The sequence below is a fragment of the Strigops habroptila genome, chromosome Z (assembly GCF_004027225.2).
Source record: "Strigops habroptila isolate Jane chromosome Z, bStrHab1.2.pri, whole genome shotgun sequence".
Taxonomy (NCBI): Eukaryota; Metazoa; Chordata; class Aves; order Psittaciformes; family Psittacidae; genus Strigops; species Strigops habroptila.
In genome coordinates, this window is record NC_044302.2 from 31378185 (window position 1) to 31391730 (window position 13546).

The 13546-nt window shown below is 43.5% G+C and overlaps 1 protein-coding gene across 1 annotated transcript in view; it reads right to left on the reverse strand.

Annotated features, from left to right (window-relative positions):
• Positions 1-13546, reverse strand: part of SHB (SH2 domain containing adaptor protein B) — a 66602-nt gene that overhangs the window by 19025 nt on the left and 34031 nt on the right. The window contains exons 3-4 of the mRNA XM_030470862.1: positions 9529-9744; positions 917-1088 (exon numbers count right to left, since the gene is read on the reverse strand). Coding sequence (XP_030326722.1) covers positions 917-1088; positions 9529-9744 — 388 coding nt within the window. The remainder of the gene's footprint in view (positions 1-916; positions 1089-9528; positions 9745-13546) is intronic.

Here is a 13546-nt window from a genome sequence, read left to right on the forward strand (position 1 = left end):
AGCATTCTCACAAAAAGCACATTTGCATCCATGATAAATTACGCCCTCCCTCTCCTGTGAAAATAAACTCTCCATCCAACTTAGAATGACAGTAGCTGGACTGGGACTGCCTTCAGCCATTCAAGACATGACTTCTTCACTTTTCTGTGTGAATCCACTGGCTTCACAGTGCTCAGAAACACCAGTGTAACCTGTGCAACTTACTCCACAAAAAGATTTTTTTTTTTTTTTTTCTTTGTGTAACAGGGGATTCTGGCCCCTTCTGTGAGGCTGCACCTTTGATATAACACAGGACAGTGGGTCATTCCATCACACAAGCCAGTCTGTCCAAGTGGTTCAAGGAAGGGTAACGATAAGGAAGGACAGAGGCCACCTTTGTGGATACCAGACATTCACTCCAGGGAATTCTCCCAGAACTTGAGACTGGAGTTGACAAAACCTCCTCTAAATACCAGCCTCAAGCTTGACACTACCAGAGTTGAAATAAGTCTCTTTTCTGAAGAGCTTTGTAAGTGGTCTCATCAGTCTCTCCCTGGAGCATTATTACAGACAGAAGCAAGGTACATCTGAGGTACTAGAAACATGCTATGCAGCCACAAAGATATGGAATCTGTGCAGCTTTAAAGCAATTTGTATACAGGGGGTATTGATCTGTTTTCCCTAATGCAATGTAAGCAACACAGTTGAAGGTGGAATAATTGCACATTCTTGGCAGACAAATTTCACTGTTCCTGAGATGAGTTTCCTGTTTAAAAGTATTTTGTCTCCCACAAAAGTTAATCACAGGATTAATAGGAATAGTTTTTCGAGAGCACTAACACAGGGGAAACTGAGGAGGGGGAACTAAACAGGAGGATCTGGGACACTTGCTGCTTCTGTAATTGGGGAGGCAAAGAGCTAGAGAGCAATTACTTACATCTGTTTTTCCAGTTGAATAGTTGGATCTATTCTCTCTCCCAGGATCCCACAAAACTCTGGACTGCCATGTTTGATGGGTTTAAAGCCTCCTCCAGGTGCTCTTAACTGCCTGCGCTGGTCATTTGAGAGAGAAGGAGATGCTTGCCGTTTCTCACTTCCATTAAATTGGGCTGCAACATACACAATAATTACCTCTCCAGGCAAGGTTAACAAGGTTGTAGCTCTTAAGAGGTTTCACACTTCCCAGGGGAAATAAACATGCATGCACTAGCATTAGGATGTAGTGGTTTATCTACAAACTTGTAACATGTAAAGGTGTTTCCAACTATGCAAGATACAGTCCTAAAACTCTTCTGCCTTTCCAATAGCAAAATCCACACTCTTCCAAACCTTGTTACAATAACTAGGGCTTATCTTAACATTTGATACTTTCTTCCCCAAGAGACGATACTGTTAAGCAAGTAACAGGAACAAAGATAGGCTCCTGCCATAACTACAGTAACAAACAAGTGAGAACATCTGGAACCCAGCTTCCCTCAGTGGAATCATCCTAACTGTGATCTGGGTGCAAATCCAGACAGCTAACACCCACCTAACATCTACATCAGAAATACTGGCAAGCAGCAATAAATTAAAAGTGTATCCTCTCATACAACGTGGGCACAAAGCTTTTATCTTGAAACGTTAGGGTACAAAGCGACAACAAAGGAAAATGGCATTTATTAATTTCTTTCACAAGCTATATTATTCCTGGAAAAACAAAATAACTTATTTTCCAAATCTCTAATTTCTTAGAGCACTGCAACATTTATAGCAAAGCACATACTAATGATGAAGTGCTAGCACAGGTTGCCAAAAAAAGCTGTGGCTGCCCCATCCCTGGCAGTGCTCAAGGCCAGGCTGGACGGGGCTGGGAGCAACCTGGTTTAGTGGAAGGTGTCCCTGCCTGTGGCAAGGGGTTGGAACTGGATGATCTTAAGATCATTTCCATCCCAAATCATTCTGTGATCTTATGTCAGTATCCTCATTCTACACTTACTACACTTACAGATTCTACATATCTATGTAATTTCAAAAAATTAAAAGACAGAATATTGACAGAAACCGTGCAAGGAGCTACCCACACCATCTTCCTTACTCTTGCTGCCTTCTATGGTTTGCTGCTTCATCAAAAACTAACACTCTAAGCTGCAGATGGATTATGTTTTAAGGTAGTCTAGTGGGGACCAAGCAGAAAAAAACTTGACTGTATCAAGAGGCAAACAACATAATGTACATAAACACACACAGTGCAATCAGCTCTCCTATGAGTTTCAAGACCTGTGAGCTTCAAGATCAGAGAAAATGGTACAAGGACAACAGCGTGTTGTAGATCTCATGCATTTACAGCTCCGCTTGTAACACACAGCCACTTAGGCATGTGGTTGGTAGTACTTACTGTTTTAAAGCAACACTATACCACAGGAAGATAGCTGTAATGTTCAAAAACATAATGCATACAAAATAAGGAAGGCATCCAACATACCTCTATGGGGCTTAGGACACTTCCAAATTTTCTATTCAGAGAAAGTAGGCACAAATTATTGCAAAAATTGGATGAATGTATTTTATCATATTCTGAAGTATGCATGGCAGAAATATACCGGTTATTTCTTAAAATGGAAACTCAGATTTAACCTCATTACCTGGGTAATGAAAGCTGATCAGCATAACAAGGAGAAACATTGCATGCGTGTACTTGCCAGTGACATACATGAACAGAACTGTTACTTCAACTGTAAGAAAACTACCTGGATATAGTTTGGGAACTCTGTGAAAACTGGTGAACTTAATGTCAGCTTCTGACCACGCAACATCTTTCACACCAAAAAATTCAGTTCACAGGACAAACATGAAACTCAGTTTCATAAACAGCAATATCTTTACAACATGACAGTTGGAAGTAGGCTCTGTTCTCCAAAAACAGCACAAAGTTAAATTTCAGATGCTTTTGAATGTTTTCTCTGTCTGAAAAGCTCAGGCATATCTCTGAACTCTTGCTCTTTTATGTTTGGGGTTTTTTTGGGGGTGTGTGTATATGAGAAAGAATTAAATTGGCAGGAAGAAGTAGTCTGAAATGGATATCCAGGCAGATTAAACTGGTAAGTGTGATTACCCAGTGAGGCACCAACCCATGCAATGTTGTTATCAGGATTGAGTATAATCCCCTTTTAACCAAAGCTATAGTATACATAGCAAAGGTTCAGAAGCTCAGTTACATGCAGCGGGAAATACAAATTTTTTCACTGCTGTGGTACTTCTGTTTACATAGCCGTTGCAGTTATGGAACTGAGTGCATACCTGACCCTTCCTCACTCTCCATGTGGCCTCTCTTCCTCTGCCCTGTAGCTGGTACCATGCCCCTCTGGTGGTGGTCTCATTCCAGAAATTCTCTGCTTCAAGTGTCAAGGTCCTAGGCTTTCTGTACAACAGCAATTGCCAAGGAGCTCATGATCAGTGCTGAAAACTCGTACCACATGGCCCTCTTCGTAACAGAGGCCCACTTATTTTGTAAAGCAATATCCAAGACAGGATTTACAGATTTTACATGCATTTGCTTTACCCAAAGGTTTGCTATCCCATATGACAACCTGGAAAGGCCTCATTGGCTCATTTGGGAACCAGCGTCAGCCTGACATTCCTGAATTGGGCTCTCCTTTCCCAGGCAGACTGAGGTACCAAAAAGCTACTTCGTTCCTGTTACTTTGCCAGCCTCAGCTCTTCTGGGCAAACTAGTTTGCCCAGCTCAGCAGGAGGTCTAACAAGACCTGCCCACTTCCCATAAAAGCCATCAAAACCACATTTCAGCTTCAGCTGTACAGCCTCCAAGGAAACAAAACCAAATTTGTTTGTTAAAGAACTCAAGCTTTAGACAGTCAAAATGCTGCACTCCAGCTTTGCTACACAGAGACACATCTTTCAGCACTACGGTCAACAGCAGAAGTCCCCGGGGAAGGCTGTACACAGCTTGCTCCACAATGTCAGTATGATGCCAGCCCCAGCCACAGTGCTTAGGAGCCACAGAGAAGACATGCTGCCCTCAACTTGAGCAGACTTCCTATCTTGTGCACATTTTCAGTCTGGCACATCTCAAACTCCAGGTTGGAGACAAACAGGTCTTATCCATGCTTCAGCAATAAGTCTTGGCAGAGGAAATCATGGCAGAGGAACAAATGTTTTCCTTAGAAGACTTGCATAAGTAATTAACTTCATGATAATTCTAGTGCTGCTTGACATTTTGGTTTGTTTTGTAGGTCTATCGCCTGACAAATTGAGAACATTTGCTGCATAAGCCTCTTTGTGTCGGCACTTTGCATATGTCTGTTGTCCCCTTCAGATGAACTTCTCAAAATAGGAAACTTGTAGCAGAAGATCCCTTCACGTTCACAGCCTCAACAACTACAAGTAGTTGGTGGATGGCAGTTTTGTGCCTTTTGTGCCTCTAAAGCAGGACTTGCCCATTGCGAGAATTTCTAATACCACTTAGACCAACATTATACTCTTCAGAGAAATCTACCTCAGCTAAGAACTTAAAAAACACCACCTAGTCTAGTTCCATTAGCTAGCTGTTGCAGAACCACAGCACACACTAAGCCAGAAAAGCACCTCACAAATCTTAGCAGAGGTTCAACACTTCTCCACTGAAATTTCCACTGTTCCAAACTTAGAAGCTGAACCTCTTTTTTCTTTATTTTAAACATTTATAACTCCTAGGAATTAGATTAGGTAGAGACAGACATCAGATGAGACGGCAGCTTGAATCTATGCTTGCAGCCAATCCTTATGCATTCCTTGGTAACAAATAACCGGATACCTAAGACATTCTAAGTTATAACGAATGACAGATGCAATTAAAGAAATTTAATTAAGCTAAAAAAATATTTACTCTCTTAGCATTTTAAAACAGAACTCTGCATGCTGAATCCATAAAGAATTCAACCATGTAATATGTTTTAATTAAACTTATTTAGTCCATTATTTCACAAAGCAATATTTAAATTTAGCATGCTTTCATAAGCGTTAAATACATAATGCTTAGAAGAATATTTACACATAGGCCAATCACAAAATCTCATATTGGATGGATTATCTGGATGCCTTATTAATTTACAGTTATATGTGACCACACTCAGAAAACCTATTTCAGAATTTACCTGAAAAAGACCAAAACAGTGGGCATAGAAATGATTTACAGAGCTCAGAGACTTAGCAAACACCAAAAGAGCTATGCACAAAAAGGTATGCATATGTTCTCTGGATTCAATGAATTAAATATCAGCCACTTCATATAATATGTACAATACATGAAGAAAAAAGTCCAAGATTTCCATATGCACACATATGACTCTTAAAACAGTAATTTTATGACTAATAATCCCATTTCTGTGTATTGGTCCCATAATTTATATCTCAGTATTGCTAAACATGAAGTTTCTGGTTTAGGTATTTTGCATACTTGCATAAGAAAAATTACTTCTGGATAGTACACAGTCACCATCCTTGTGTGGAAAGCTCACAATAACTCTGATATTATTCTTAGCCTTCGGAAAAATATCAAAACTATTACATAAGGAAATACTCAACTCACAGAATCCCTGTGCTATGCTAAAACACAGAAACAAACTGCAGAGAGATAAATAGCCATAAAGAATTCTACCTTTGAAGACTAAAGTGTTGCCTGCTCAAGCATTTGTTCCTCGATGGTCTTTTATGTAGTCCAACAGCTTTACTTACCCTCTCACCTTCAAACAAAATATTCTTCGTTCTAAAGTAGCTCTAACCTCAAATTGTCCAAGAACATACACAAGAATGGCTGAACACGCCTCCAACCAAGCAAACATTGGACAGATTGGCAAAAAATAACTGGAAGCATTTCAGCTGACAGAGTCAGCAAGAATTAACTGTTCAGCCTTGTTGCAGTTGTTCAACTGCAATCTGTAGTCACTGTAGCCCAGACATTGCCATGGCATCTGGCCTAGCCCAAAGGGCTAGAAGAATGGATATGAATGAGGAAGCACAACATCCTTCTTCCTTGTGGACAGAAATGCACACACAGCTAATAGGAAAGGGTCTTGGGTGATAGGGAGTAGGTATCTGAAGGTGGGAGAAGAGAAATCTCAAGGAGATGTAAGAAGGTAACAGAATGACACCGAGTGTCAGCTAGAAGGATGAATGAGACTCTAAACACAGATGCAATTCTGTGGGACATGAGAGGGTAAAAGATGACCACAAACAAAAGAAAGATGGGCAAGAAGCAGATGTGGCAGAGGGAAGATGGTGAAAACTCTCCAGAATCTGGAATGGAGAATAGAGAAATTCCCTGGAAAACAATGTGGAGAGCAGCCTAAGACCTACTGCAAATACACTGACTGTGGTTCTGCACAGCCCCTATATGTGCTCTGACTAACTTTTTGATCCTTCCAGGTAGGAGACACCCTACCTCTACAACACAGTTACTGTTGACTATGTTGATGCATATTAAGGCTTATCTTTGAGGAGATGGAGGCTGCACATATGCTCTAGGCAAAGGCAGCACTGCTGCCATCACAGAGACACATGAAAAGGCATGGAAATGTGTACTGAACTGGGGAAGACATCAGTGCTATAGCATAAACCCAAAGCAGAAGGCTTTACACACATACACCAGACCAACAATCACCATCTCCAAAAACAGCCATTGTGGCATTGGAAACCTAGTGATACATGTCTCTGATTAGCCTATCTTGACACACAACAGATATCCCAAATCATAGCCAGGATCTCACAGCCAGGCAATCTCCCAGCACAAGCCCAGCAAAGGGGATGAGTCAGCTCAGGCAAGCCTGAGCCAAAGCCTGCTTCCACCAGGCAGAGCTCAGCAGCAGAACTGTGTAACATACTAGAAGCCAAACAAGCAGGTTAGACTTCTGTATTAAGAGTTCATGCTCTTCAGGGAAAGAGACTACTTTACCTGCACAGCATCCAACAGAACTGGATGCTAGTTTAATTCCAGCCTTGAAAGAACTATCAGCATATGCTTAATGGGAAAGTGACTGAGCCTGGAACTCTGCAGGATTATTAACAGCTCACATGCCAGAGGAAACCATGCTGCTACGAAGTAGAAATCATTTTTCTTTAACCTCCTCTTCTGTTCCATAGGAGCCCGACAAGCAGAAAGGGGATGCTGAACAAGAGGTTTATTTTTAAGCAGCTGCTTCAGTTTCATCCTTTTGTCTCTCCCACCCACATTTCACAGGATGGATACTGCAGATATGAGCTTGGCAACAAACCCGAATCAACCACAACCTGAAGATGTAAGAACAAACGAAGCAGAGAGGCAGAATCAGTCTCACAACAGATCGCCACAGCACTACTCCACTGTGCTAAAAGAGAAACACACTTCTGTCATCCACATCCACCTACCTATTAGGAGAACAGGTCAGGAACACTCAAAAACGGTATTGTCATTGTTTATGTAACAGTGGCCCTTTATAGCTGTGGAGAGCAGTCAGTTCTCATTTCTGCAGTGTGGCAATATCATGGCACAAGGAATTGCAAAATCATGGAATAACTCAAGTGGAAAGGGACTGTGGGAGGTGTCCAATCCAACCTGCTCAAGGCAGGGTCTGCTATGTGATCCTATGAGGTTGTTCCAAACTTTATCCAGTCTTCCCCTCACACAGGATGAAAAAATCTGAAGATGGAAACTGCAAGGGCTTCCTGGGCAATTTGTTCCAATGCTTGACTGTTGTTGCAGAGGAAAATAATTTCCCAATATTGAGTCAGAACCTCTCCTGATTAAACTTATGTCTCATTTTCCCATCACACCTGTTCATGTGTGAAGAATCTGGCTCCACTCTCTTGAAAATCTCCTCATAGGCATTGGGAAGTTCATACTGCATCCCCTCAAAGCTTTCTTTTCTCCAGGCTAAGCAAGTCCAGTTCTCTCCACACATTTAGTCCCCATTCCCCCAGGACTCTATAACCCCTTTCAGCAAAGCTGGAACCCAGCAAGTCAGCCAGTCTTCAGTCCATATCGTTGCAGGGGGTTAGTCTGCTCCAGATGCAGGTATTGAGTTTGTCCTGGTTGGATTTTGTAGGCTTGTTGTCAGCCCATTTCTCTAGCCTGTCCAGGTCCCTCTGAATGACAGCTCTGCACAAACACACTCTCCTGATTTGATATCATTCCAAACAATGAGGTGCATTTCCTCTCCTCCTCCTCCAGGTTAGTGATAAAGATGCTAAACAGGAAGAGTTCCAGACCAGATCCCCCAAAGAATCATACTTCTAACCAAACTCCAGGAAGAATATGAATCACTAAACACTATCCTTTCAGGTCAGTGACCCTGACAGGTTTTCATGCATCTAGTAGTCCACCCTTCTAGGCTACAGCATCCCAAATCAGGTAGCACAGCTGATGCCACAGCACAGCATGCTGCAGGCTGAAGTTCAACATAGATGACACCTACTGCTCTCCTTCTATTAACAGATCTAGCAGTTTCAGTGCAGAACGCAAACAGGTTTGTCAAGCAGGATTTAGCCAGGGTAAATGCACGCTGACTACTAATCATTGCTCTCAGGATTCTTACCATGCTCCCTCCCAGAACCACATCTCTTTTCTTCCCTCCTCATCCCCACAACCATCACCTCACACAACTCTCCTTTCCAAGCTTTCTGCCAAGCTAATTCCTAAAAAGGACAGGGAACAACCTTGATCCTAGACACAGCTTTTCACTAGAACATGCCACTGAGGAGAAAATCATAGAGCATGTATGACTCTAGCACACTACAAGAGCATCCTGGAACATGGTCAGACCAACTGATACAGCTGGGCACACAGAGGCTGTTTGAAAGAAAAAGCATTGGAATCACATATTCACTGGACGAAGCCCCCCATAACCATTCCTGCAAAGCAACAGAAGAAAAGAAAATAAAAGAAAAAAGAGCATTTTTACCCACACCAAGCACAGACATTCACAGATACAGAAAACAGTTTGTGTCAGATCTCCCTGACTGACAAGTTCTGATATGAGAGAACTCCAGCAGTTCAAAAGGATTAATCCAAAACCAAGTTCTACATTAAATCACAGAATCATTTAAGTTGGAAAAGACTTTTAAGGCCATCCAGTCCAACCATTAACTTAGTATATCCACAGAAATGCTTGCAATTATAATGAAAATACTCTGAATACCAAGAAACTCATCACTGAGTAGAAGTATGTTACTGCACGCATGTTACTCAGCTATTTTTTTGTCCTGCCCCTTTAAGAATTGACCCACAATTTAAAGACCTTGCAAAGCAACTCCCTTGTCTTAGAGCAACTCAACAATGAACACTATATACATCACATCCATTAAAATGGGGGTAGGGGCAAGGAGTGCTGATGTGATTGACAACAGGTCGGCTGAAGAACCATACAAAAAGTCCACATTTCTGCAACAGGTAAAGAATTGAGACTACCCACATTTGCTTTTCAGAGATTCCTACACATACACACACTAAAAGAGCAGAAACACTTTAATTCTCCCAAGGCAAGTACATATACTACAAGTGTGACAGAGAATTTCCTGGCTGGGATCTAGGAATCCTACCTGCCAGAGCTGGGATGGTGACTTTGTTCCACTCCCATGGCTGATCATATTCATCTGCAGGCCTGTCGTCATCCTGTGGCAATTTGCTTTCTCGTAAACGGTGACTCACCACACTTTCAGAATCAGGTTCCACACCACTGCCTTCTGGTTCATAGGGTGTGTCATAGAGCTGCATGTTTTTCTGATAGGACTTCATGCCTTCCTGCTTCTGAAACTCTGTTGGCAAGAAAGAAAATTGCGTCAGCATCACTACTAACCATGCCTTATCATTACAGTCAGTAATTTTAGAACACTCAACTTCCATCCAGTCCTTAATAGACACATAATTATACAGACGGCAAGCTTGAACAAGACTTCTAAATTCTACCTTTACATTTGGTAACTGGCTGGAAGCAAGTTTGCTCTGGCTAACGACCACAGCACACAGAGTCTCATGCCTCCACCAACATTCCCTGGCTTGCAAAGAGCCAGATTACAGGAAGCACACCATCCCTGGCAGTAAAGCACACTTACAAGGAACTGTAATCTGGAATCTGCAGGAACACTGAAATTTGTGTATGCAGTTAACTCTTTAAAAGCAGATCCTTCATAGGTGTAATTCAAAGATATAAAGATCGCAAAAAATAAATACCACAGTACAATATGCCAATAAAAAATCCTTTGCCGTTATCTCTACAGAAATCCAGCAGAAAATTACTAGGACTAGAGTAAGAACAGAATACCAGCAGAAAATAAGCTAGAACTAGAATAAGAACACTAAACAAAAGCATTGGTAATTAGAGCTTAGCTCACATTGTATTAAGGAACATGTATTTCTTTAAATTAACACTGATCTTATAAAAAATAAACATACTGAAACTTCACAGAAAGGAATAATATACTGCCCTCCTGAATACAGCAAACCAGAAACTGGGCTTTGTAAGGAGAAGCACAGCTAGCAAATCAAGGTGCAAGCTGTCAGGCCTTCACATTGGCCCCAAGGAGGCTACACCCACCAAGAGGTGGGTCCTTCTATGACCAGTCTGCACACTCCCTAAAAGTAGTGTGCAAGGAGCGAGCTAGTTCATAAAACTAGAAAGGAGCCAGTGCAGAGCTACCAAGACAGCAAGGTTCAAGGGTCTATGACAAGAAGATATGGTTTTGTTATTCTGGTAAGGAGAAGGCCAAGGTGGGATGTGACAGCAGCTCTCAGCTGCCTGGGGAGCAGTCAGAGCCCTTCTTGCACAGTGCCAGAAGATGTCATAAGGAGAAACAGATCCAAGATGCAGCTTGAGAGATCCAAGTGGAACATTTGGGGAACCTTCTTCCCCTGGTTTGTAGCACAGCCCTATGATAGGTCATCATGTCATGGTAGGTGTCTCCATTCTTTGGAATTTGCAGAGCCTTGGCTGGACAAACCCAGGGTCACTCCATCTCCTGATACAAAACTGGATAGAGTGGATGATAGACCGAATGGCTGTGCCCTCATTTAGAAGGACCCGGAGATATTGGAAAATTGCAGGCTAACTGGCTGGAAAGCAGCTCAGCAGAGAACTTTGGGGTCCTCTATGACAGCAAGTTGAACATGAACCAGCAATGCACCCTTAAGGTAAAGAGGGCCTGTACTAACCTGGGCTGCATTAGGATAAATGTTGAAAGCAGGTCAAGGGAGGTGATTCAAGGGAGGAAACTTAGAGGGAAAAAAGAAGCTTATAAAAGGTGGAAGCGAGGACAGGCGGCCTGGGAAGAATACAGGATATTGTCCAGGAAGCTAGGGACCAAGTTATGAAAGCTAAGGCCCGGTTAGAATTAAATCTGGCAAGGGCTGTGAAAGATATCAGGAAGGGCTTCTATGGGTATGTAGCAAATAAAAGACAAACTAGGGGCAACATGGGCCCTCTACGGAAGCTATCGGGAGAACTGGCTACCATGGATTTGGAGAAAACTGAGGTTCTCAATGACTTCTTTGCCTCAGTCTTCACTACCAAATTCTCTGACCACACCACCCAAGTCCTGAAGGGCAGATGCAGGGACTGTGAGAATGAAGACCTTAGGCTCACTGTAGGAGAGGATCAGGTTCGAGACCTTCTTAAGAACCTGAACGTGCACAAGTCCATGGGACCTAATGAAATCCATCCACGGGTCCTGAAGGAGCTGGCGAATGAAGTTGCTAAACCACTGTCCATCATATTTGAAAAATCATGGCAGTCAGGTGAAGTTCCTGATGACTGGAAGAAGGGTAATATAACCCCCATTTTCAAGAAGGGGAAGGTGGAAGACCCGGAGAACTACAGACCAGTCAGCCTCACCTCTGTGCCTGGCAAAATCTTGGAGCAGATTCTCCTGGAAAACATGCTAAGGCACATGAAAAATGAGGTGGTTGGTGACAGCCAACATGGCTTCACTAAGGGGAAATCCTGCCTGACCAATTTGGTGGCCTTCTATGATGGGGCTACAGAACTGATGGACAGGGGCAGAGCAGTTGACATCATCTACCTGAACTTGTGCAAAGTGTTCGACACTGTCCCGCATGACATCCTTGTCTCTAAATTGGCAAGACATCAATTTGATCGATGGACCACTTGGTGGATAAAGAACTGGCTTGATGGCTGCACACAAACAGTTGTGGTAAATGGCTCGATGTCCAGTTGGAAACCTGTAACGAGTGGTGTCCCTCAGGGATCGGTGTTGGGACCTGTCCTGTTCAACATCTTTGTCGGCGACATGGACAGTGGGATTGAGTGCGCCCTCAGCAAGTTTGCTGATGACACCAAGCTGTGTGGTTCGGTTGACACGCTGGAGGGAAGGGATGCCACTCGGAGAGACCTTTACACGCTTGTGAGGTGGGCCGATGCCAATGTTATGAAGTCTAACCAAGCCAAGTGCAAGGTCCTACACCTGGGTCGGGGCAATCCCAGGCACAGCTACAGGTTGAGCAGAGAAGAGATTCAGAGCAGCCCTGTGGAGAAGGACTTGGGGGTGTTGGTTGATGAGAAGCTTAACACGAGCCAGCAGTGTGCGCTCGCAGCCCAGAAAGCCAACCGCATCCTGGGCTGCACCAAAAGAAGCGTGACCAGCAGGTCGAAGGAGGTGATCCTGCCCCTCTACTCTGCTCTTGTGAGACCTCACTTGGAGTACTGCGTACAGTTCTGGTGTCCTCAACGTAAAAAGGACATGGAGCTGTTGGGGCGAGTCCAGAGGAGGGCCACGAGGATGATAAGAGGGCTGGAGCACCTCCCGTATGAAGGCAGGCTGAGAGAGTTGGGGCTATTCAGCCTGGAGAAGAGAAGCTGCATGGAGACCTCATAGCAGCCTTCCAGTATCTGAAGGGGGTCTACAAGGATGCTGGGGAGGGACTCTTCCTTAGGGACTGTAGTGGTAGGACAAGGGGTAATGGGTTCAAACTTAAACAGGGAAAGTTTAGATTAGATATAAGGAAGAAGTTCTTTACAGTGAGGGTGGTGAGGCGCTGGAATGGGTTGCCCACGGAGGTTGTGGATGCTCCATCCCTGGCGGTGTTCAAGGCCAGGTTGGACAGAGCCTTGAACCACGTGGTTTAGGGCAAGATGTCCCTGCCCATGGCAGGGGGGTTGGAACTAGATGATCTTAAGGTCCTTTCCAACCCTTACGATTCTATGATTCTATGATTCTATGATCCTGCCCCTCTATTCTGCTCTCGTGAGACCTCGCTTGGAGTATTGTGTACAGTTCTGGTGTCCTCAACATAAAAAGGACATGGAGCTGTTGGAGCAAGTCCAGAGGAGTGCCACGAGGATGATAAGAGGGCTGGAGCACCTCCTGTATGAAGACAGGCTGAGAGAGTTGGGGCTGTTCAGCCTGGAGAAGAGAAGGCTGCGTGGAGACCTCATAGCAGCCTTCCAGTATCTGAAGGGGGCCTATAAGGATGCTGGGGAGGGACTCTTCCTTAGGGACTGTAGTGGTAGGACAAGGGGTAATGGGTTCAAACTTAAACAGGGGAAGTTTAGATTAGATATAAGGAAGAAGTTCTTTACAGTGAGGGTGGTGAAGCACTGGAATG